This window comes from Oreochromis aureus, linkage group 13, assembly GCF_013358895.1.
Source record: "Oreochromis aureus strain Israel breed Guangdong linkage group 13, ZZ_aureus, whole genome shotgun sequence".
NCBI classification, from domain to species: domain Eukaryota; kingdom Metazoa; phylum Chordata; class Actinopteri; order Cichliformes; family Cichlidae; genus Oreochromis; species Oreochromis aureus.
In genome coordinates, this window is record NC_052954.1 from 15,765,600 (window position 1) to 15,791,921 (window position 26,322).

Sequence of the window (26,322 nt, forward strand, 5' to 3'; positions counted from 1 at the left end):
TGGGGTGGAGTTTGTTTTCTTTCTGTTCTTTTTCTTCCTCTCTTTTGTTAATTGGAGTCGTTGGTCTGTGTTCAATCTATCGATGGAGCCTTTCTGGCTGAGCCGTTCTCCTTATAACTTTCCACAATGAAGCAATTAAGCAGCAGGTATATCAAGGTTGTGTGGCTTTAAGACTCTTTAGACTGCTCATATCACTATAGTAACTTTTAGGTTTGTTTTGTTTGAAATTGCTTTTGGAAAAACTATTAAGCTAACTTGTTGCCTCTACTCACCTCGCAGACTCTTGCCAGAGAATCCTGGTGAAGCTCAGCTGACCACACACCTCTCTTGCTTCTGCGATCCTCTCTGGCCTTAAAATCTCAGTAAGAAGTCTCTCATACCAGGCCCCAAACTGCCTGCTTCTATCCACCTGAAAATCTTAGAACTATGTCTGCCAACCCAGTGCTCCTTCCCCACTCAGCCTCCACAGTGTAAAAATGTCAGATCACTCAACTCTAGTTCCAATTACGCTTATCTCACCTTCTGGAATAGACAGTAACCTATCCTCTCCCCTAACACCCATGTGAACTTTCCTGAACTGAAGTTTCTTTCTCACCTTCACCCTCAATCATTCCATAAATGACTCCATAAGTACTGTCGCTCGAGTCTGCTCTTTCGGTCCGGTCAGAATCACATGACAACAGCTCATTTTTCATCCAACTGGTGATTCTAAATTGGCAGCAGATGAGAGATGGAGCGATGAATGAGATGCTGAAAACAGCCCTGAGCTATTCAAGGTTCAAGATGTTTATATAGAGTAGATGAGATAAGATTTGATTGTGTGTTTATATGTTTGCTTGGATCCATAAAAGACTTGGAAATTGAAACTCTTCCTACTTTCTCTCTTAAAGCTCCTAGCCCATGTCCTTGTTATTGATGATGGTGGTGGTTGTGGTGTTGTTGTTAACCAGAGTTTCACATCATTAGCTATTAGTCATTTTCATAGAAAGTCTCACATGACTAAAGCATAGAGAAATCAAACACAGATCAAAATAGAGAGCTTCTTTATTAAATGTTACAATTTTTCATAAACGAATTAGAAATAATAAAATATTTTCTTCCCAGTGAGTTACATAATTTGCATTAATTTAATGCAGGCCATTGGTAAATTGAACAGCTGCAAAACACATGCATGTGTGGCAGCAATTGACCATTCGCTAATCTAGGCACTGCTGATCAGTCAAGCTCTTGATTATTTGACTGATTCAGGTGACATTTCAATAAACTTCATTCTCCACAATTAAAGATTTTAATGGATGACGTAGTAACAAAAAAACCTGCAACTGTCACATATTTCACAACTGTAATCCAGGATGCTACAAGATCCAACTGTAGGGTAAATCTTAGCAGCTCTGTGAGCTTTTAACTAGATTTAAGGATGTCTCCTGTAGTCAGTACGTTATGACATAGCACTGCACTCCTATCAACATGCTGAATAAAATATGAGCAATGGGATGTTTGCATGTTATCTACCCAGTCAACCATGACACAACACCCTTTCCTATCATACTTACAAGATTGGTTATACTATAGCTCAGTGGTGCAATACAACAACAATGTGCCTGCATTATTTGCATGATTTATTTAATACATTTTTTTTACATTTAAGCTTAGCTTTCTGTTGCAATTTGGTTAAAATACTTTGGTTAGAGCTAGGAGCATGTAGCTTAATTACATGAGTAATCAGGTCAGTACTTTTCTCCACTATGTCTGAAATTAAAGGCGTGTTGTTTGGTGGTTAATCTGCAAGTACTTAATTATCAGCTGCACATGTGCTGTGGAAAGATCGAGATCAGAGGATCAGGAAAGTAGCAAAGGGTCAATTGCACACAGATTTATGGTCTCTGTAAGGAATACTAAACCAGTGTTATTTACTGTAAACAATCATATGGAGATGTAATTTTTTTTATCATTCTTGAAAGGTACAATAAAGATTGTTCCTGAAAATGAGACCTCGTGTCTCAATGAGATTTACCTGTATAGATAAAGATGAAATAAAAGTTTTCATCCTTTAGATGTGATGTTTTTTATATACCGAGTAAGGCTTATCAAAAATTCAATAAGAGTAATTCACTGTTTTAAATATGAGCTTCAAAAGCTTCCATATGCCTCTCGGTGGAGCTGAAACTTGCTGAAGCACCTTTCCCGTGGCGACTGAGCTGCTCGTCAGGCTCTCTAATGTGCAGATCACATAGTGAGAACGGACTCCTTCTTTCAGGCTTCCTCTCCTCTCTCAACATTTTGCCCTTTGTACCTGTGTGTGAATCTTTCCCCACCTCATCGGGATGTTTGCTTTCCACCTGAAATAGATGAGAATACAATGTTTTTTCATTTTAATGTCCTAAATGGCCAACATGAGCAATTACAGGCTTTGCAATTTTCTGCACTTTTTAGTTGTCAGTTTCAATTTAGACTTTCCCCCCTTGAGCCTAATTTCATCCCACTGTGAAGCTTCTTGATATTTCACTTGGGTTTTGTTCCTGCATTAATATTCATTGTGTGATTAATTCTAACTGACAGCTATCTCCCTGGACTGAATGTTGACTCCTGGTCAGATGCTCCAGTATATTGTCTGTAGTTCTACAATAATAAATGAATAAATAGAATAAATAAACAATTTATATTAAATTACCTGAGCTAATTTACATGCCAAAATATGACACATTTGGAAATGTTTGAACATTGTATTATTGGTGTTTGTGCTGGTGTATTATTACAATTTCCTGTTTTGTCAACAAATATGTCTATATTTCTCTCAAAAAAGAAATTGTACACTATTGAGGGATGAGAGTGCACCTATTGTTTCTTCATATTCTGCTATTTATAATTACCGGTATAATGGCGTGTGCACAGTTTCAAAACATGAGGCCGGTGAATTTAGGCAAAAACTTCCTACTGTTCCAAACTGTCTGTTTCAGAATTGTCACAGCTCAGACGATGGATATGTAAGCCCCGCCCATTTGCTCCATAAACCTTTCATTTGCAAATTTTAGAGAGACCGGCTTTAAAGAATAACAAGAACAGCTTGTTTCAAATGGAGAATGATCCCTACTTTAAAATAAGTCAACATCACTTAAAGAAACTTAGTATCATATCTACTATAATGCAGTCTGATGTCATGCTATAATGATGGTAGTGTTCATATATATGCATCTTTGTACGTTCCCTATCTGCTCCTAGACAAGTGGACTAATCTTGATAAAACTTTGCATGAACATTGCTCAGGGCACTGTGAGTGTTAATATCTATATCATATACAAATATTTTATGCAAATTCCAACAATTGTATATATTTGTACATTTCATAGTTTAATTTAGCACACAATAGCAACCTGACAACTACATTTACCGTGCACACATTTGTTGAAGTTTAAATGTGTGCTTCATTTCTGAAAGAATTCACTATGAAAATCCCTAAAGCTGAGAAAATAGCTCAGCAAAGCAGAAGCCAGCAAGGTGGGAATAAGAACATGAAGTTTGGGTGAGAATCATCATGTCTTGAGACTTTTTATGAAGCAAGCTGTCTGGTATTATATCCTCTCTATTAATATTTGAATAACTTTTCAATAATAAATAAGGTTTTACCTCCTATTAAACAGGATTTCCATTCTGGGAAAAAATAAGTTATGTTAACAAGAAAGTTCATGCATTCGTGTGAAAATTAAGAGGGTAAGTAACAGCCAGGTTCTGCTAATCAAATTCACTTGATTAACCGATCATCAGCAAATGTGAACTTCACCACCATTAAGATATGTGTTAACTCAATGCCACAATCTTCCCAGGAGTGGATATCTCAGCAAATCCCTCCCAAGGTCAGACAGTTCAACGTTCAGAGAAACTGCAAAAAACCCAAGAACAACATCTCAGACTCCTGCAGGCCTCTGTCATTATGTTCGGTTTTCAAGTTCATAAAGGTACAAGAAGAAGATTGAAGATCGTATCAACTGCCAAGGATGGTAGGTCATGCATCAAGGTGTTGCAATACTTCTACCCGACTGAAATGCAGTGGCGGGACCTTAAGAGAGCTGCGCATAAATGAATCCCAGCAAATTGCATATAGACCTTTGAAGGTCTACCGTATAGGCACATAACTTGTGCTTCCGCTAACATTTTTGTGGTGACAGAACTATTTAAAAATCTATTGATTTCCATCTTCAAGAGAATCTCCAACGTTTGGAAATCCTCTGATTGACTGAGAAGCTGCATGAAAATATCAATAAAAAATTATTTTTTGCTCTGTATTTGGTGCAGAACCTCAGTCAAGCTGTGCATAGAGGCTGGATGCAGGGGGGGAATTGTCAGCCAGTATCTATACAATCAAAAGGTGATTATCAGTTGGAAGTTTTCATAAATACATGTTGTAACTTGTGTTTTTGGAAATGCGCAAAAAAAAAACTTGAATAATAAGACAGCAATTTCAAAGCTGTTTTTGTGTTAAAGGTGATTTTGATCAAAAGAACTGCCTTTCCTCAGTGCTGTATCTCTGGTTTACAAAAACAAGAATGTAAATGAGACAAATTTGGAGCTGTTGAAAGATTTACCTCTTCCTTATTGACTAGCTACCACCCACTGCTTCTTCTCTCCAGTGCAGTCTGGACTAGTTCTTTTTTCTGCTAAAAGGACAGACATTAAATCAATGTCTAGTTTCTTGCCCTTTCTGAAAAAAACAAAATAGCAAAACATTCTATAAAATTCACTCCTGGGTAGCTGACATATTATCATGTGTGATCACATAAATCCATGCCTATGGAGAAATATCTATCAAAAAAAACTTTTGTCTGAGTACCTGTAAAAATCAATGTTTGTTTTATATGACATATAGGAAAGTAATCGATTCCATGCTTATCAGAGATATTGTTTGATTGATTAATCTTTAAATTTATTAAAACATTTCTTTTCTATATGGGCACATATTTATTATATACATACTGAAAAATCAACATCATTATCCTCAATAAATGAAATCTAAAAAGATTGACAGCTTTGTAAGTTTTGTGTCTGAATTTTTGGAAAAGAGACTGTTTGGTGTCAGAGATGTAAAATTCACTGAAAGTCAGTCTAATTGTTCAATACTCAGTGACGAATTTTATGTTGTCTCATTACAGGAAAAACATCATTTTTCTCATGCAGGATCTGTCAAACAAGATGAACAACAGAAAAATGCCAGGACTACCAACCCTGCATTCAAAAATTGTGCTTCTTGTGGCTGCAGAATATGAGGGGAAAACATGTGAAAATGTTCCTTTATTATGGACAACATTCACACTTATGTATATATTCCTTAACAAGTGTAAGCAAGTCATCACTGCTTTAACATAACATAATCTTTAACCCTGTGCTACAGGAATTTAAATGATGTGATTTGGGGGATTTGTAAACCTTTCATATTTTTAATATTTCATGGTTTCATAGTGTGATCCAGATCAAGTTAGACTCAGGCCAAAAATTCCTTCGTAGTAAGTGTGTATACCAAAATTGAAATACAGATTACATTTAACATACATTTAAAGTAGTAGTAGGAGACTTTGTGTGGGATTCGCACATGTGTTTCCATAGACTCTCTGAAACGGCAGCTCAGGAGGCTTTATAGTTCCCTGCCTCCCACGCACACTCTTCTTTCAATCTCAGTTACTTTTCGTTCAGTTTGTGAGGATTTTAGGTTCTCTGACCATGTGTTTTGAGTTTTGGTGGTTTGGATTTATTTTTGAGTTTGTGAAAATAATTGATATTCTAGTTTTTGTGGTGTTTAGTCTTTCGAGTTTAATGTTATTCTCTTATTGCTTCTTCTAAGTTTTGTTTGTTGTGGGTTTATTTTATTTTTTATATGGTGGTCAGAGGGCCCGGTGGCGCCAGTGTCCGGCAGCCTCGCCTCTGTCAGTGCGCCCCAGGGTGGCTGTGGCTACAACGTAGCTTGCCATCACCAGTGTATGAATGTGTGTGTGAATGGGTGAATGACTGGATATGTAAAGCGCTTTGGGGTCCTTAGGGACCATAAAGGCGCTATATAAATGCAGACCATTTACCATTTAGTTCTTCATCCTCTCCTGTGTCTCATCTCTGTGCAGTCAGCCTTTGTCTCTGTGTTTGTTTACCTTTGGTTTATGTCTACTTATAGGCTCAAATCAAGTTCGTAGTCTGTAGTCTTTGTTTATACTCTGGTTCTTCTACTTGGCTTTGTGATATTTAGTTAGTGTCGTTAGTGATCCTATTGTTACTTCAGTCTTGTCATAATGTCTCTCTGTTCTCTCTGTTCTGTATCCATGTTTATTTTCTGCCCCTGTGTAAATGTGGTGTGTCTTAGTTTAAGTTTCAGTATTACTTATACTTTGTGCTAGTATCTTGTCTCGTGTGCATTGTGTTAAATTTACTTCCCTAGTCTGCTTATTTCTGATTTGCTCCCACTGTCTTTCCCACCCATTTCATCTTTGCCCCTGTGTATTTATTATGCTGTCTCCCCTTAGCCTAGTCGTGTCATACTGTTCTCCCAATCTTTGTTCCCAGTATTAATTTTCCTTGATATCTGTGTTCTCACTTTCACAGATTGATATAGCCCTTCAATAAAAGATTGTTTTAAGTTTCAAGCCTGCCTTTGACTCTGCATTGGTGTGCTTGCTCTTTCTTAGCACGACACAGTTAGCTCAATGGCTGGATTCTAACCAGTTTATTTTTACATTATTTAGTTGCATTGTGGGCGCATGCAGGAGCAAATGTAATTTACTCGTCATGTAACGAGCGCATGCAACACTTTATTCTATACAATCCAAGAGGCCAACTTAGAATCACCAATTTATCTAACATGCATGTCTTTAGACTGTGGGAGGAAGACAGAAACCCAAGCAGGCACAGGGAGAACATGCAAATGTTGCACATGAAGACCATTGCTGGGAACTGTCTTGCTGTGATGTGGCATTGCTAACCTCTCCATCACTGTGCTGCTCGATTTCAGATCTCACATCTGTGGGAAGGTACTCTCAGACGTCTGTACAATTCATTTCATGAAGTGCACTACTGTATCTATCATCACTCCAGAGCTTTTGGCTTTTACTATTTCACTGTTTCGTGAGCCTTCAAAGACCCAGCAGGTTCCTGTCTGTGTGGCAACCTGGGGAATGTGTTGGGAGCACAGACAATTCTTATGACGTTCTGAAGGTCTCCCTCGAAATCTGTCACTACTAAAACCGCAATTTTCCTTTACTTCACCCACACTGCACTGGTGGATCTAAAATCTAATCTGAAAAGATCAGGTTAGTCAAATTTGACCCAAACAGTTTATAAGGTTTAAACATTTATGAGGTGCTGCCAACTCGTGGTGGTTGGTAACCCCACCTCAGAATTACTTAACCTTTTCCAGACTTCTCCAAAACATTATGTTCAGATCAGGGTAAGGCTAACAAGGGTAACTGGACCTCCACAGGGTTAATGTTGCATAAGATGTTGCTGTTTAGTATTTCTCAGTGGAACCTGCACAGGCAAACCAAGGGCATCATAAAAGGTAGATTAAGAAACTGGTGTCAGATGGAATCATCTTGATCAAACACAGCACAGTGATCTGTTTCAAATCTTTTGTTGTGTTTTGTTCTGAGGCTTAACATAGCGAGTCACATCTCCTCTGCCAGGGCGATTAAAGCGAGTGAGTGAGTGAGGATAGGTTTGGAGTTAAACTGCTTGCTTTTAACCAGACAATGAGATTTAGTAGAGATGTTAACACTTATTCAGTTGTTGAGGATTTATGAAAGATGTACAACACAACTTTTATTTTTTCAACAACATCACAACATCATTACAACATCACAACAACACCATAACAGGTTGATGTCATCATATTGTAATAATAACAGGCCGACATCAGCATGTTGTGATAAAAACATCATGAAGCATTAAACAATAGCACTTACCTCTTTGGGGTAAGTGCTATTGTTTGTTTAAAACACGTATTGTTTTAGGCACACTATGAATTGTCACTGAAACATTTATAACTACACTGATCTTTCTTTTTTAGAAAAGTTTGACAATGCTTGTTGTTTTGCAATATTCTTTCATTTTTTTTGTTCAGTTTCCTCAGTCTGTTTTTTGTTTTTTAAATATAAGCACATAAGTATCTGTCAAGCAGCTAATCTGAAATCTTTTTGCCTCTCAAATTGAAAAACTGACTTTTGGCCATCGTATTTGGTTTTCTTCTGTCAGTCAAATACTCACTCTTTAAATAGTTCTTCTTGGCAAATGCAACACTCACATCTTTTGTACTTTCATTCCGACATTATGATGATGCTGATCTAAGGCTGTGGCTGCGATTGTAATATTAGACTTGCTTCGATGTGATGGGTTTACAGAAAACCAAACAGACATAATGTCATACAGAATTTGGTTATATTTTTGCATTTGGCATTTAAAATCTGCCCCAGTTAAATCAAAGCAGGATAAAATTCCCCAGGGAGTGCTGTGAAGCAGTTCCACATGAAGCTGGTTTGATGCATATAACTCTGATATGAAATATACATATACAGTGACGTCAATTGAGATCAGACAAGTTGACACAATTAGGATTAAGAAAGAAAGCAGACAGGGAAAGAAGCAGGAATGGTGAAAGCACACCAGCAAATCAGTAAAGAGAATAATGAGTGTCATGCAGAGATTACAACCAGTTGCAGTTCTGCAACTGGTTGTAATCTTAGCAGCTATTAATCATCTCCTGGCTCTCAACATTTAAATTTTCTTATGCACCTTTTTTCTGACTTATGCTGTCTTTGAAACCCTTTGAGGAAGCTACTAAAATTACAAATGATGTATGTTTTAAGATTTCTGGTCTGGGTGCTTGGCTCTTGGGGTACACAGGGTTGTCTATTAACTGGAAAGTCAGTGGTTCAATCCCTGATGCCTCCAGCCTCAATGTTAAAGTACCTTTAAGCAAGAAGTATTTGTCTATATCTTCAAAATCAGACAATTTAGTTGTCATTCTCTATTTGTTAGCCCTGCAGTGGCTGGCATCCTGTCCAGGGTGTACCCTGCCTCTTGCTCTGTCATAGCTGGGACAGGCTTCTCTGCAATCCTGAATTGGATAAGTGGAAAAGGATGGATGGATTCCAAAGCCAGAGAAGTTACATAATCATCAACATTCACAGGGTGTGACGTTTATTAGTGGAGCCAAAAACATGTCATGTGAAATTATTGAACAGCAGTAATTTATTTTGTATATCTGACTATCTGAATAATTTTACATGTGAAGGCTAAACAGATGGCTGCAGCGAAGGAGGTCACTCTTTTTAATTACAAGAAACTTTCCCAACTTATTTACTTGTATAAATCCTGACAATCCACCTGGCACTTAACAGCGTACACTATGTTACTCTGTTTGTGTCGGGGGACCCGATCCTTGGGGTTGACCAGTTTTTGGCGCAGCGTGTTTTGGGGTTTAAAAGCCACAGAGACCCGGTGTTTAGAAAAAATGTGTCTCAACTGCTCCGATACTCCTGACACATATGGGATCACTACAGGTTTTCGGTTGGGCAGCGGTTGTCCTTCTCTCCTGGATCGGCTGGAGCTTTCTTTAGGTGTCTTTCCAGCTTTGACAAAAGTCCAGCTGGGATAACCACATTTACTCAGGGCTTTCTTGATGTGCCGTTCTTCTGCCTCCCTGGCCGCTGTGTCAGTGGGGATGGTGTTCGCTCTGTGTTGTAGCGTCCTAATGACACCCAGTTTGTGTTCCAGTGGATGACGAGAGTCAAACCTTAAATACTGATCCGTATGTGTAGGTTTACGGTACACGTCAGCTTTTAGATGTCCCCCATTACTGATGGAAATCTCACAGGGAACTGACCTCCCAGCCCATTGTTCCTTCAGTGGGCTGGTTTCAGTCATTATGCAAATGTACTGTTTATAAGATTGGGGAAACCTGCAGTCAGCTGAGACTGAAGAAGTCACTTGGATGAGTGACGAAACGTTTCTCCCACAAAACGCTACGTCCAGATGAACAGAATCAACTTTTTGGAGTTCTCCATGCATACTTCATATTATGCAAGTAAGGTGAGATTGAATTTAAGTTTTAAGTTTGCAAAAACACCTACTCTGTACCAGCTCTGCAGTCAAGTGAAGAACAAAGTTTTTAAAGGACTCTATGAAGTCCTATGACTAAGACTTTCACTGTTTCCATAGGAATTGAGAAGGTAAGTAGCAGCCAGGTGCTGCTTATCAGATTCAGCTGAATGACTGATCATTAGCAAGTGTGAGAACTTATATAAAAGCAGAAATTCTGTCAGTTTGCTAATTTGAAGATTCAGGTGTGTTAACACAGTACACAGTGTTCCCAGGAGTGGACCTCCCAACAAACTCATACCCAGTTCAGACCTGCTCAAAGAAATTGCAAAAAACTTAAAAGCTATAATTTAGACTCTGCATGTCTCAGTTAGCATGTTAAATATTGAAGTTCTTGACAGTACAATTAGAAGACTCAATATGCATGTCTTGTTAGGAAGGGCTGCCAGAAGAAAAGCTCATTCTCTCCCTAAAATAATAGCATCATGGTTTAGGTTTGCAAAGTAACACTTTAACAAAACACCAACTTCTGAAACTTGTTTTGCAGCCACAGGATCTGGGCATCCTGCAGTCATTGAGTTAACCATGAACTCCTTTGTATACCAAAATATTCTGAGGTCATCTCTATGATAGCTAAACCTTAGGCCAAACTGAGTCATACAACAAGCACAACAGCAAATCTATATCATAGAGGCTGAAAAGAATCCAAGTGTGGCAATGACGCAGTCCATAGTCCAGACCTCGGGATGAATGCTATGAACTAGCAATGAACTAAAGCAACATTGTAAACAGCGGGCCAAAATTCCTTTACAACGATGTGAGATACTGATAAATCATACAGAAAATAATTACGTCAAGTTATTGCTGCTAAAGATGGTTCTAGAAGGTACTGAATTCTGGGTTGTGCTTAGTTTTTCATGGGATTGTAGAAAGCCCTATGAAAAATTTCACATGGTGCATATTAGTATGCACTAATTACCATCCACAAATTTTCCAATAATTAAATATGTAGTGATTTTAATCATGCATTTTGTCTCATTATTAGTCAGAACCATTTGCTTAACTTCTGAGAGGATATTTTTCCTTCTGTAGTTTTACTTCAGTTTGGGATTTTTGTGTCTCCGTACCCATTCTGAATTTCTTACATATAATTAAAAAAAAATTATATGGGCATTAATAAAACTTATTTAAACCGCATTTAGATGTTTTTAAATGATAAAAACTAAAGAAAATTTGAGCAACACCTCTCTGGAAAATGAAAATCAAATCAAAAATTAAAAATGTAAGCCTAATTAAAATTATGGCAATATAACAACTCTGATGACCAGATTCAAGTAGGAATGTATAAGTATTGGGAAGCTTCCCCATCTCCCCTGTGGTGCTAAACACACCTCTGTGCACCAGTGTATAAACAAAATGTTTGGCTTAAGTCACTCAGGTCAAACCACTGTGGCAGCCATCTGGTCTTGCAGGTAAAGAGAATGCCCGCCTCAAATGCAGATCTTTTATAGCAGGGGTAGTGAACTCCAGGACTTGAGGGCCGGTGTCCTATATATCCTATAAAACAGGGGTTTTATAGGAGGTGAGCTGGCAAGAGCAGGGGCTTGATTGGTCAACCATTTGTTGAAATGTAAAGTAATTAGAGAAGTGTGTATGTGTGTATACATGACATGTTTGCTTTATATTCCATTACTGACAAATGAATGATAATTTTAGGATTATTTGTTTTTCTTTTCCCTCAAACTGATAGGCCAGTTTGAATTGAGAAGGCGGGGTCTGAAAGTGCAGGTGGACTGCTGGATGAGAGAGAGGGAGATGGATGGGTTGCCGTTTTGGAAGTTGCTACTTGTGTGATGATTAGAGGACAATTAACTAACATTGTTTGCTGCTCAGTCAAGTCAGAGTGATGTCTGCTGTTTTCCACACTACACCTCTCTGCGTGTCAATAAGAAAGCATCTTTATTCTTTTTATGAATACAATAAATCTGGTCTATGAGTAGCATTTTCAAATCTAGTGTCAAATGTTTCATTTTTCACAATTTGCTGATATAATAATTTGTTTAACTGGGCACTTCTGATCATAAATGCTAGCCAGACCTCAAAACTCCAAACTACTGTCAAAAGTCACAGCTGGGGGCATCCTCTCTCTGCGACAGAGCCAAAGATACACCCTGAAAATAGTCACAGAAATTGCCTCGGTTATGTGGCAATAAATACGGACTGACGCAATTGCTTGTTGTTGCCACAAGTCTTCAAAAAATGACAGCTGAAATTGACCAAAAAGGCACCCTGTCAGAAAGTATTGTGGCAGACAGCAACATCCTATTTTTGTACCAACACAGTACACCATTAGAATAACTGGATGAATGTGACACGCTGGACCGCCTGTAGCCTTCTAGACAATGCTTCAATGGAAGTACTAATTAAACAAAAAAGTTTGGGGGTTTTTTTTTCTTCAAATGTGCTAATGGCTGAGTTTTATATATGGTGATGTTTTTCTTGTTTGTTTTACTGGTGGCTGGAGCCTTCTGACTGCAGCTGCAGTGACATAATTGCAGGAACAATCAAAATGTGAAACACTTCCAAGTCCCACACCTAAACTTAAGAAGAAATGAATATTTTATTACATATATTTGACCTTTCTTTTCTTCACAATCTGCTGCAGCATGTGGATGTTTGTATGGGTAAACAACACCAGCATGTTAAATGGCAGCAGTTGTATAAACGGCATACAGCCGGATGGTGAATATAACTCTTGCTGCTCCCCGTGGTTCCAAACAGTCTGTCTGCAAATGTAACAAACCAATTGGGAAGCGAAATATTCCATCGATATAGCCAGGAAACAAGCTGCCACTCCCCAATAGAATTGGTGCTAATGTTTGTCTCACTGATGATTTGACTTTCACATTAGAAACAATGTTTTTCGCATCGGAAGTGTCAGCATTGGCGTTTTAAAAAGCCTTTTTCCTCCGGAACACTCGTGAAAGCATGCATTCATTTATTAAGTGTTTGTATCTCATCTGTTTTTCTATCTAGAAATGCTTGCCTTGTCTGCCAGTCATCATGCTGACCTTGGCATTTCCTCAATAAATAGATACATTTTTTTTAAAAATTCAAAGACTTCAGACTGTTCTCAAAGATTAAAAACCTTGTTGCTGAATAGATTAAGATCATAATTAGGACTCAGTTACAAACACTGCTAATGCTTAAGTTTTCCAATAAAGAGTTTGTATAGAGGGATGTGTTCATTACAACATTGACTCTGATTATCTCTAAGTATGCTGAAAAAACTTTGACGTGACGTTTAGGACGCTCACATTAATTCTGTGGCCGTTGCTTTGCACCTCCTGGTTTAACACCCTGAGTCGTCACGTGGCAGAGCAAAGCACCCTGTACTTTTCTTCTCCTGTCTAAATCTGCATATTTTAACAGCTGTTACTGCAGCCCTTGGAGACCGTAGGTCATAAGCCATTTGTGCGGGCAGAAATTATGACCCATCGTTATGTTTTAAAGTTAAGCGACCTTTAAAGGAATAACTGCACAGAAAATACAGTGTGGAGTCATCAACTTTTAGGTGGAGATTAGGTTAAAGTCGCCACCCTGGAAAGCTTACAGAATGAAGCTTCCTAATGTGTGACAATATAAAAAGGGGTATATTTTAAAACAAAATAGCCTTCATTAAGATGTTTTTGTGCCAAAACCCAACCACACCATTAAGAGAAAATGTTAACAGTTATTGAAATGAAAGCTTTAACCAGATTGACTCCATTTCCAGTTAACAGGACAGTTTATTAGTCGTTATAGAGGACAGGAACAAACCATCCATTATGAGTCTGGACTGATCAGGTGTCATTTATCCATACTCCAGTAACATCTAAACTTGTTCCCCCACAGTCAGCAGAATAATTACTTTTTTTCCCTGTTAGATACATTACAGCTCATTATGTTTTCTGCTTTAATGTTTTTTCCACAATACTTTAAACAAAAAAGTTAATTTCTTTTGAAAAACCACTTTACTAAAGAGATGGCTTTTTGGACATCCAGCATGATGCTGAGTGAAGCAGTTTCTTTCTGCATCACTTCACTTTTTTTTAATGTGAGAAAGAGACAGTTTGTAAACAAGCCCGAAGCTCAGTGGCTTATGAAGGGGTGGGTGGGGGGGGCTGATATATGTATAAAAATAACAAACAACAAAGGAAGACAAGAACAGGTATCTACACTGATAATAGAAGGCAAAGGTGTTCAAGTTTGTTATCTTTTTCTCAGCATAAGGAGTAAGATTAACTCATTTTTGCCTCCCTCAAAAGAAAATTGGTAATGTAGCACAGGGCATGATAAGAGCTTTTAGACAAATTACCTTGTGTCTTCAGGGAAACTAAGGGCGAAAGATAGGATACAGTCAAAAGTTCAGAAGTTTTACCAGAATTTGTCTTTTTTCTAAAACTTTTTGTCTTCTTGTATGTTTGCAGTGATTTTATATTATGGTGAATCTAGAAATTTTCACCAGTCAGTCATAGCATTGTGACCCTACTTACTTAGACTTAGATCCTCCCATGCTTTATGTGGCATATCGGGCGGCAAACGAACGCCACCAGGCTCGATCTTGTGCCCGGGTTTCAGCTTCTTCCAAAGATATATTCGATGTCTTTAGGTCTTGATGGAATGACCTTCGCCAGGTGTTGCGGGGACGTCCTCGTGGTCTTTTGACGCCCAGGGGTTGCCAGCGCATCGCTGTTTTTGGAATCTGTGCGTCATCCATGCGGAGGATATGGCCGGCCAGTCGAAGCCTTTTGCGTGCAACGATGTTGTGAAGTTTGACTGTGCCACTCCTGCGCAGGATCTCCTCATTGGTGATGTGGTCGGTGTAGCGGATCCTCAGAATCCGGCGAAGACATCGCTGCTGAAAGACGTCGAGCTTGGTGTTGATGCAGGCCAACACCTTCCAAGTCTCGCTGGCATAAATGGCGGTTGGGATCACGATTGAATTAAACAAGCGGAGTTTGATCTTGAGGGAGATGGTCGGGGAGGACCAGATCTTGTTCAGCATTGTGACCACCTCCCTAATATCATGTTGGTCCCTCATTTGCTGACCGGTCGAGGCATCGGCTCCGCTCAACCCTTGAAGGTGTGCTGTGGTACCAAGATGTTAGAAAAAGAGCCTTTAAGTCTCGTAAGTTGAGAGGTGGAGCTTCCATGGATTGAACTTGTTTGCCTAGCACATCCCACAGAGGTAAACACCTCAAACTCGTTGTTGTGCTCCTCAAACCATTTCTGAACCGTTTTTGCTTTGTGGCAGGGAGCAATTCTGCTGAAAGAGGCCACAGCCATTCAGAATACACTGTTTGCATGAAAGGGTGGTCTGCAACAATGCTTGGTGGTACGCATCAAACATCCATATGGATGGCAAGACCCAAGACTTCCTATTAGAGCTTGCCCAAAGCATCACATTGCCTCCACTGGTTTGCTTTTTTACCCAGATTTCATTGTGGTGCCAAACCCGCTGGGCCATCCACATGATGTCTGCAGCTATGCAGCCCCATACGCAATAAACTGCGATGCACTGTTTGTCCTGACACCTTTCTTTTAGAATCAGCATTACATTTTTTGACAATTTGAGTTACAGTAGCTCTTCTGTTCCATATTTACTCCCCACGTGCATCACTGAGCCTTGGCCACCCATGACCTTGTTGCTGGTTCACCACTGTTCCTTCCTTAGACCACCTTCAACAGATACAGTACTGACCACGACAGACTGGGAAAACTCTGACCCAGTCATCTAGCCATCACAGTTTGGCCCTTTTCAAACGCGCTCAATCCTTATGCTTGCTCATTTTTCCTGCTTTGAGAACAAAATGTTCACTCCACGCTCCCTAATATATCCCAAACACTTCCCACAATAAAGAAATAATCACCTGTCAGTGGCTATAATGTTATGCCTGATGGATGTATATTCTGTACTGAATGTACTGAATGCTTTGGCGAAAAAAAAGTATCCATGCTATCCATGATCTGGAGATTGGAATATAGTTTGAGTAGTTTCTGGAAGTTTATTTTTACTGTGAGTCCGACAGTTGCAGTTCAGTGCAACTGTCACCAACGAGACACATTTCAAGTCAATGAGGAGGATTGTGCAGACTGTGAAGTCTTGTTATCACATAAAATAAAAACTGATTGAATGCCACTAGCTTACCCTTTTCTTGTCAGTTGAGGTCTGCTTGCTGGCAAACTGCCTGAAGGGCTTTGGATGAAATTCATCTTTATCCTCTATTGTCAGTCTTGGAATGGCCGTCATCGGGCGAATGACCCCAGGTTTTGTCTGGATAATACAATTCAGACATTTGACAGCACAAAGGAATTAATTCTCATAAGCAGCTCATAAATTCTCATAAGTCAGCGGATGAAGGAGCGTGATCAAATAAAGAACGTGTACCTGTTTGCGACCCAGCAGTTTTCTCTCCACGTCGGCAGATGGGTGCAAGCTGCATAAAGATGCCTGAATAAATAAGTTAGAGGAAAAAAAGAAATATTAACACAATTACTAATTCCTCTCACAAAAGTTAAACACTGATAACCAAAAGCACTCCCGCCTTCTTCTCTTTCAATTAATTATGATATTTGCCATCAGAGAGAAAACAAATACAACTGGGACAAGTAATTTATTTTTGAGTTTTTATGATAGCATAAATACATAAACATCTGGTTGCAAATCTGATTCATTATTCTTGCTCAAAATAACAGAAAATTATTCGGTTCATGCAAGAAGATATACAATTTAGAGGAAAATTAAGTTTTAAATTGGAGTTTAATGAACCCAGGAATGAGGTTTTATTTGTGAGCTTGCTAATAAACTGTTGCTATGAAATAGAGTAGCTTCAACACATGATAGCACGCTGTTTTGAACCTCTTATGCGTGCATACTTATGCAGTAAGCTACTTTATAAATGGCCCATGTTCCTGGTGAACTGTGAAATCTGTCAGAAGCTCAATACAAACACAGACCGAGAGGATGGAGTCTATCCCTGCTGTCCTAGTGCAAGAGCACACCTTACAGCCCATTTAGAATCACTAGTGAGCCCAACATGCATGTCTTTGGACTGTAGGAGGAAGCAGAGGGAACCCACGGACTGTAGGCACAGGGAAAATATGTAAACTCGGATTGCTGTGGGGTGACATTAATCACTGCACCACTGTGCCACCCATATTTCCCATTGTGAACTATTCCTTTAAGTTTTTTGAAGCTGGTTGAAATTCGGCAAGTTCTATTTTATAATATTCAAAGAGCAAATGTTTTGGCATGCGGAAAACCTTCGAGCCACCTTCAAATTCCTAATGAAATATATCTCACCTCACACCTCACAGTGAAAAAATTATTTGCTTGCCATGTCCTGTGAATTCTGGAATAAAAGCATTTGAATAAGCACTGCGAATAAGCACCGTCAGCAGCAGGTTGTTTATCCTGTGGGGTAAAAGCTGAGAAAAAAGAAAGCATTTGCCTTTAATTCAACGTGCAAAACTACCTGACCTCTACTCACATATTTGGTTTCACGTCCCAACGATTTTGAAAATGATGAGTTTTTCGGCTGGAAATGAAGAAGAATAACAGAAACTGAATGACACAAGCCGGATGTCAGGGGAAATTGAAAAATAAGAATCATCAAATGACTCATTCATTTGTAACTGTGATGGTCACTTTTTAGAAAAGAAATTAATGAAAAAATGATCAAAAGAAGTCCTTGGAGAACATGAATCATGGCCTCTCCAGAACGCGTCTCTTTATTTTCTCAGACTTGAATTTAACGTGTTTTCTTGCTACACAACACAGTTTCCCTTGTTAGCGACTGAAAAATTGATGTTTTCATGCATACTTTCCCCCCTGCTGAGTTTACACAAGCATCTAGCTTAAGAGCACACATCCCATGGATGACATTTTCTCTCTCTCACACACACACACACACACACACACACACACACACACACACACACACACACACACACACACACACACACACACACACAGTTGTTTTCTCTGGAAACTATAGGAAGCATTTTCCTTTGATAAATAATGGACAGATGTCCTTTCATTTCTTGTGCTCATATAGTTAAAATTCACTTTTATCCAACTTCCTGCTTGTGTTTCAGTAAAACAGTACAGAGGACTAATTTCTTCAGTTCCAAAGCTACTGCAGTTCTTTATTTATCTTTTCTATTTCATTTTTACTTTAATGGTTCTATATAGCACTTTTAGCTATATATAGACACAAATATACATTTTCTTTCTCTCTTTTATTTGTTTTTGGGAGTGTTTTTGTGTGAAAGCTGCTTGCCTGCTCCTTTTGAGAAATGATGAAACTGCAATTAGGATGCAAAATGATGACACTGATTCGCATTGTTATTCTGGATGCAAAGAGCATGTGTTTACTCTTTTGCTTTTTATTGACCTAAACAAATTCTGCACTAAAGAACTGAGATGACAACGCTTTAGTCAGCTTTGCATCACCATGTGTGCAAAATTTGTAGTGTGAACTTTTAACAGTTTTTACAAAAAGAAAGACTAAAAAAAATAAAGATAAAAAGAAGAAAAAATTAAGTTTTGTTAATCATCACAAACTGGACAAGATGGTGTCATTTCAGAGTGGTAGCTGACAAAGACACAATCAGCTACCACTAGTCCCAGAGGCCCAGAGAAGAGCCAGTGACCTTCATGGTAACCACCAGTCGCTAGGGGAAACCGTCTATTCCCTAACTGTTTGTCAAGTGTTTGCTTGAGTTGCTGGCTGTTGCTTGGGGAAATCAGTCACAGAGCGGAGCGGGGGCTACACCAAGAATCTGCTCATGATTGATTTGGTCACCAGCAGACAGTCGTCTGTAGTTTTTATTCAAGTTGCCATTTGTCTGTAAACACTCGCTAACTAACCACCAAGCAAAAGAATGTGAAACTAGAAACGGAGGATGTTCACCTTCAAAGTAAAAGCTGTGCCCCACCGCTGCAACGCACGTGTTTCAAAAGGGGCAGCTTTTGCGATGATTGCAAATGGGTTCTGTTTCCAATTTGCTCAGTGAGCAGGTGGTGAGTATTTGCAGACAAGTTGACATCTTCCATATAAACTGTGACTGCTGCAGTGAAGAAAGCAATCAGAGGATATTGCCAGTACAGGGTAAGGTAAGACTTTTCATACACAGACAGTCACAAAGCACTGTGCAACAGAAAAAGAGTCAAATAAATAAGAAAATTTTAGCAGCCAATATAAAGACATAAAATGCAATCAATAGAATTCCCAACAGAAGGCATGTTTAGTCTAAAATGTTTTTAACTGCTGCTTTAAAAAGATTCCACAGAGTCGATTTAGTGCGGTTGTAGTGACTGAAAGCTCTTTCGTTGTGTACGAGGAAAAACTAAGAGATTCTGAGCCTGTGAACGACGACTGCGGGCAGCAGTGTGCTTGGAGATAAATAAACTTCTTTGTGACTGATTTCACCTGGGACTGGGCCAAAGATTGATCTGACACCATTCTCAGATGTGTCCCAGTTCAATATGAGGCTGGAGTCAGCAGCCAGTCACCTTAGGTTAGTATAAAGACAGAAACAGCAACCTGACTCCATCTAAGCATAAAGTGTGTATGGAAAAAAAAATGACATGGCCTCCGAGAGTGAAACATTTGAATTAAAGCTGCATTCTGTGTAACAGGATCCGTGACTCACGTGGCAACAAACTCAAGTTCAATTTAATAGAAGTTCGTGGAAAAATTACCATACTTTTGGATTTACTGCCAAGTTAAGCTTTTTATGTCTTTGGTACAGCACGATACTAATCTCAGAAAAATACAGTTTTAACCATTTTGATAAGAAAACAGAAAATAAGACAGGTTATGATCATATACAGGTGCGTATTTCACTGTGGGCTCAGATCCCACGTTTCCTCCCTGTTTCACATTATATTCAAATTTAAATACTTGTTAGCTAAGTAACATGTTTAATCCTTCAACTTCTAAGTTTTAAAGTGATAAAAAAAAATAGCTCACATGCTGTTAAAGAGATATTTTACCTGCAGACCATTGTTGGTTGTTGATGACCCGATGGACTACAGTGGCAGGGTTGTGTTGGAGTTAAAGGATAAAAAAAAAGAAACCTGTTAAGTGACTTTCAGCACCACATTTGTACTTGTTTAATTTCATATTAATAGTGAAATAAAACACCAAACTCACTGCAGCAACGGAATTTGCCAATATCTCATCAATGACGGCATAAAGTTCCTCAGACTGCTGCCGGAGCTGAGCAGGCGAGCACATCTGTGGAGAGCACAGACTTATTGATGCCGTTTTGCAACGTGTGCGGTAAATAACGACGGCGATGTGTGCTGTGGTACCTCGGTGTGGGTGTCTGATGCGACGCCTGTGTCCAGCGTCTCACAGGAACTCATTTCTCTCTCGACCTGCTCATCTATGGCCTGTGAATACAAAGAGAGCCAAGACTAATGGTTTCACTGGAGCAATAGCACGCAATTCATTACAACATCTCCTCCAGACAATTCCTGTTGATCCACTCTATATTCCTCACAGGCAGAACTCCTTCGTCTACATGTATCATACAGAGGTGTGAATGTGTTTTCATGTCTCCCTGAGCATGATATGACTTTTAATAAAGCTTTAAGAACTACTGTCCTTGCAGCTGCTGTTAAGTCCTTCTGAAATGAAGGAAGAAAATGTCTTTTTTTGCAGTTTATAAACCTGATTAGTGCATCTCAAGATTTATCTTAAATTACTCACATCATTCTCACCATAGCAACACTGGCTGCATCATTAGCGCTTCGTACTGTATGGCTGGCCATTTAATAGGATAACGAGGCAAATTAATGGGATTAGAGCTAAAAGTGAACTCACTTGCTGATCCAGTAGCAGGGTGTTTGTGGGAATAGCAGCGAGGGATTTGTAGCTTAGCGTAATCTTGTGTGTCTGGAGACAGAAGAGCAGACAATATGAATATAAATATAATTACAATTTCAATTTTATTGAAGATAAACTTTGTAGACAGTCTGGTGGAAATTGTTTCTGTCTCCTTTTGGTGCTGGCTGCTTATCATGCAAAACAGTCAAACTCAGAGTTGCCCAGCAGTGTGAACCGAAGTGTGTTAGCCTGTGGAAACTACATCACTTTGCTGCAGAGGAGGCCTGTTTGATGGATTACATTATGAACAAGCTTAGTTTTCCTTCACTGACAGGCAAGAAAACTGGATGAGTGTGTTATCAACTTATTTTCCCCCTGCTGGCTCGAAATAAATTGAATTCCTGGTGGTTAATACTCTGAATTTTCCACCCATTCGGTTGATTTCAGCTTTAAAAAAAGGCATTGGAAAAGTGCACTTGAAACTGCTGCAAAGCAACAAATGAGCACTGACGAAGACAAACGGATAAAAGACACATCTAAAATCAGCTCCACATAGATGATGGCGCTTGATATTCACTTGTCAAGTGGGAGAAGTCTGTTTTTAGCCATGCAGCGTGTGAGAACAGTATGTCAGAGGGAACACAGTAAACGAGTCATGCAAACGGCACGGATAGAGGCTACCTTTCTTTTTTTACCCTCCCTGTCACTGCAGTCTGATATTCCACTCCCCGGCCTTGGTGAGGGCGTGGAGCGCAGGGAGAAAGGGGAAGGGGTGAGATCTCTGATTGGTGGAGCAGGAGAGGGTGTTGGCGTGGGAGAGCTGGTGGGTGATGGCCATCCAGAAAAAACAATGGGCGTGTAGCAGGAAGGTGACAGACAGGGGGCTTTGCGAATGCCCTGCGAATGTGTGGCGCCTGTGGGGTCGAACTGGCTCCTCTCTAATTCGCACCTTCCTGTGGGATTTCGTGGAGGAGGGAGAGGTGATGCTGTGTCAGCACGAGCGGGGAAAATCACTGCACATGAGTGAGAAGGCGCAGGATGAGAGGGGAAGACAGGCGAAGATCTCAGTTGCTGAGAAAGCCAACGAAGCTTTGAGAGAGATGAATTTGGCTTGCGACTCCATTTCTGGGGCGTGGAAGTCTGCGGCTCGTTAATGAGTTTGGGGGACGGGGAGATGAGTTTTTTAAGGTTATTATCCGCACTGCCCTTGAGGAACGTGTGATTACTGCTGGGCTTCAGCTCAGGGAGTTTGGAAATGGAGATGTGTGTGAGGGGCAAGGTTTTGGAAGTTGTACAGACTGTTTCTTCATGCTTTGGTGGAGAAGCAGAGAGGAAGTTTGAGCAAAATACAGGAGCTCGGGGTAGCTTGAAACTCTTCACTGGCTCTGAGCATCTTTGCACTTGAGACGGCATGCACGTTCTGTTGAGCTCATTTGACTGACATGTTGGTTCCCTGCAATGGTGGCTCTGAACGTCTATAGATGCCAGGGAGGAGAACCGAGACGAAAACTCGAGGGGAATGGAGGCCACGCTGGAGGCTGCTGAGCACGCGTTACAGAAGGACAGCGTTACGGGGTTAACGGGCCAGCAGGGGGTGTAAGGTCTCTGCAGCGTTGAGGACAGAACAGGAAGACGACCTTTTCTCAGGATGGCAGTGAGGAGAGAGAGTCGGGTGAGAGGAGGCCGATGCCGGGGAGGGGGGTTCTGGGAGCAGACAGAAGAGGAGAGGCTCTCACAGGATGAGAAGCAAGTCTGAGGGATGTGGATCAGACTAGAGCCAGGAGCAAGAAAGTGCCTCTTGACCTGGATCACAGAAGGGGTGAAGACACCAGAGGGGACGGATGAGCAGGGAGAAATGGTACGGCTTAAAGAGGCAGGAGAAGTGACCGAGGAAAGCTGCACGGCGGACCAGCTCTTCTCTCTGTCCGAGGCATCTGAGAGGATGGACTCCCTGGAAGAAGCCAGTGTGGGAAGCAGGTCTCCAGAGTCTGCAGGGCTTAATATGTCCTCTGACCCTGGCGTTCTATTTGCACAGCAACCCAAGCTAACCTCAACATGTCTGGAGGTGTGGTGACACTGCTGCTGGGAAATGTCCCTGTGTTTATCAGCGCCTGTTTCCATGGAGGCCGTCCCTGCGGCTGCGTGGTTGGGTGTATTTTCAGACTGGGCACTGACTGAAAGAGAGGATTTGGTTTGAGAGAGGCTGGCACGAGCTGGAGAAGTCTTCAACTAAAAAACAAGAAGAAAGAAAAAAGAGAGTTTGGGGGGTTTTTTTCATTTTCTTTCCTGCGTCTTATCTGAAAATTCACACCTCAGGAAGCAATTACTGAAAATGGACTTTCCCTCCACATTCTTAAAAGCCCAGATATACCAAAAATGCTACCCCTGCAAATTAGCGTTTGTAACAAGCTTGTGGCCGATTTGTGAAATTACTTTGATGAAAACACCATCTGACCCCCTGCAAAAGCACGACTAAAATGTACTCATTATAGACACTGTAACTCTTGTATTTTTAGAGTCCAATTAAAATGTCACATTTGAAAAGCAGCACACGCACACCTTGGACAGTTGTTTTATTTTTAAATTAATCTCCCGACAGTGCTTCTTTAATGAATGTCAGCTTACCAAATTTAACTTTACATTGTAAATTAAGCCCCTGCAAAGATACATACTGTGTGTACACACACAAACACATAAGTACATCATATTAAGTCAAAGCCTTTTTGTTCTGCCTTGCTCGTGACATTGAGAGTTGTACTTACTTGCGGTAGGGTTACATTTCCTGCTCCTCCCTCCACAGAGTCGTTGATTAAGACCCACTCTGCTCTGATAATCTCCCCGTCTGATACACTTTTCCTGCTCGTCTTCTCGTGGGACACGGCTCCGTTCTGACAGGGGAAGATGAAGCAAATGTGAAACAGAAACTTAGCCAGTGAAACCTGAGTTGATCATCAGTGACCCTTTCTGAGCTTGGGGGTGTGCTTGGTTTCTCCACGCCACATCCCCCCACACATATAACTCACATGGGCACGCACATGTCCTCCAGACACCGGCGTAGTACACGCGTCATGTGAGCTACTGACACAGGGTCTGTGTACATGCCAAAGTATTAATAAAATGTAAAGTGACAGCAGAGAGTGTGAAACATTAAAGCCTTGTTGTTTTTATGTATTAACACGGTGTGTTTGCCACCAGATGAAATTTAAATTTTGCACTTGTGGTGTCCTTTTGACCTTAATCCTCTTACCAGGAGATAATTAGAAAGACCAGGTAGTAGCATAAGAAACCTTTGAAATATTAGGCTCTGGCAGGATCCTTCTCACCTGAGGATTTGCACCTTCTGAACCCATTTCTCCAGATCCCAACCCAATCAAAATATATATAGCTATATGTATTTTAGACAGAATGAAGTCAAACAAAAATTAAGCACTTTCAACAATCAGGATAACAGAGCACCCTGAGGTTGATATTCAGGACTGAACATCCAAATAATCATCTGTGGAAACATTGGGAAGGCTGACTTCCAGGAAGTATCGCAGGTCATCTACTAATTGGAAGTTTGGTGGTTCAATCTCTGGCTGCCCTAGTCTCCAGTCTGCATGCCTAATTATGTTTGGGGAAGATACTAAACCACAAGTCTCTGATGCATTCACCAGAGTGTGAATCTGTGTAACTGGTACATAGAAAGCACTTGCATGTAGGAAAAAGTGCTTGTGTGAATGAGGCCTGTTGTATAAAGCGCTTAGAAAAGTGGTATATAAGAAACATCTCTGACTATATAGCTAAAATTTCAGAAATATAACGCATATTAGAAGCATAAAATCTTCTATGGTGTTTAATTACATTGAGTAAATGTCTGTTAGAGGAAGCGTGAGCATCCAGAAGACTCCCGCAGGCGCAGGAAGAGCTCTACGCTAAACGGTACCAGCTGACCAGCAGGTTTGAACCCAGAAGCTTTTCGGTGTGAGGAGACAGCTAATCTTTTTGATATAGTCAGCATTTTATCTGTTGTTTTACTTTCATTTCTGACTTTTCCTTTCTGATGTTTGGTTAAAGTTGGGCAACAAAGCTGTGTGGTTAGACTTAGCAAAGAAAAAAAGAAAAAGAAAAGAAATAGAATTTGGTTTAAAATGCACCGTTTCATAGTGTTAGTCACATATTTCCAGGCAAACTGGTAAGTTGTTAAACTAAGTTTCCTGAGTCACGACACCAGCAGCGCACATATTCCTGCAGCCTTGTGGCATACATTTTAGACACTGAAGAACTTCAAATGAACTCTATTAGATTACCATGCAAGTTAAAAATGGATGCCAAAGGGGTACCAATTGCATTACTTTGTGAAGGCTTGGGAGAAGGTTTGGGTTCGATTCAAAGTTAAAATCCAGCACAGCTGAAGCTCACAACAGCTACAAGCGAGACTCTTTGAGTTTGAGGGCCATAAGCAAGTGGGCTGTCTTTAGCTAGCATGGCTTCCAACATTAATGCTGGAATCACACAGATTTTGTATCAGTGAGGTCAAGTTCACATTATTTAGAACATTCATTTCACTTTGTGTTGCAGAGACCAGCAGTATTTAAAACCAACGCCACAGATAACCAAAAATGAGGCCTTTTCACTGTTTTACATATAATTAATATTAGTGTGAGTGACTATAAACGCATTTCAGGAATCGAGTTTAAAACAGGATTATCTGTGAAAATACATGTTGAGCTAAAAACATGTAACTGCTCATTATATGAATCATTATAGATATGAACGCACTCTCCCTGGCATGGCAATTAGGATGCTAAATATACATACAACATCATCTTATAATGACAACCTTCAGATTTCTGAACCAATTAAAAAATTCTCTGTATTTTTCTTTTGCCTGTAATGTAGATGAGCACTAATCAAAGCAATGAAAGGCTGCCAGAAGGATATTCATTTCTGGAACTGTGTGCAGCATAAATGTCATCTAGTAAGATTATCAAATACCTTGTGTCAAACGTCGTTATATTTAGAAGCTATGTGAAAGTGAGTTTTCTAAACTAAGTGCCATGAAAAAAGTAATGTTAATGTAAGTGATAAGATAAATTATTGCATCTATGGTACAAATATATTACTCTGGTCTGCCTAGTTCTTAACTAATTAATATAGCAACATTTGTTTATTATGGTTGCGTTTAAATATTGGCTCAGTTAAGCTCCCCCATCTCTTGGCAAGAAAGTGAAGATTTAGGTGTTTCAGAAAGAAATCTGCTCACCGCTCAGCTCAATTGTACAGTTGAAGGGAATCTGAGATGCACCGCGGATTTAGTGGGAATAAAAAGAAGAAAAAAAGTCAAAATGAGTGAGTAATTATGGGAAGAATCTCGACAGCTTCATTTCAAATT

The 26,322-nt window shown here is 39.9% G+C and overlaps 1 protein-coding gene across 2 annotated transcripts in view; it reads right to left on the minus strand.

Moving 5' to 3' along the window:
- Positions 1–1,047: 1,047 nt before the first annotated feature.
- LOC116322726 (muscular LMNA-interacting protein) overlaps positions 1,048–26,322 on the minus strand; it is a 46,745-nt gene continuing 21,470 nt past the window's right edge. The window contains exons 3-12 of one of the 2 annotated variants that reach the window (XM_039621505.1): positions 23,711–23,836; positions 21,630–23,177; positions 20,946–21,017; positions 20,432–20,512; positions 20,271–20,354; positions 20,111–20,146; positions 17,601–17,648; positions 16,499–16,561; positions 16,259–16,384; positions 1,048–2,339 (exon numbers count right to left, since the gene is read on the minus strand). In XM_039621505.1, coding sequence (XP_039477439.1) covers positions 2,118–2,339; positions 16,259–16,384; positions 16,499–16,561; positions 17,601–17,648; positions 20,111–20,146; positions 20,271–20,354; positions 20,432–20,512; positions 20,946–21,017; positions 21,630–23,177; positions 23,711–23,836 — 2,406 coding nt within the window. In that variant the 3' untranslated portion in view covers positions 1,048–2,117. The remainder of the gene's footprint in view (positions 2,340–16,258; positions 16,385–16,498; positions 16,562–17,600; positions 17,649–20,110; positions 20,147–20,270; positions 20,355–20,431; positions 20,513–20,945; positions 21,018–21,629; positions 23,178–23,710; positions 23,837–26,322) is intronic. The other variant, XM_031742878.2, reaches the window with a different exon arrangement.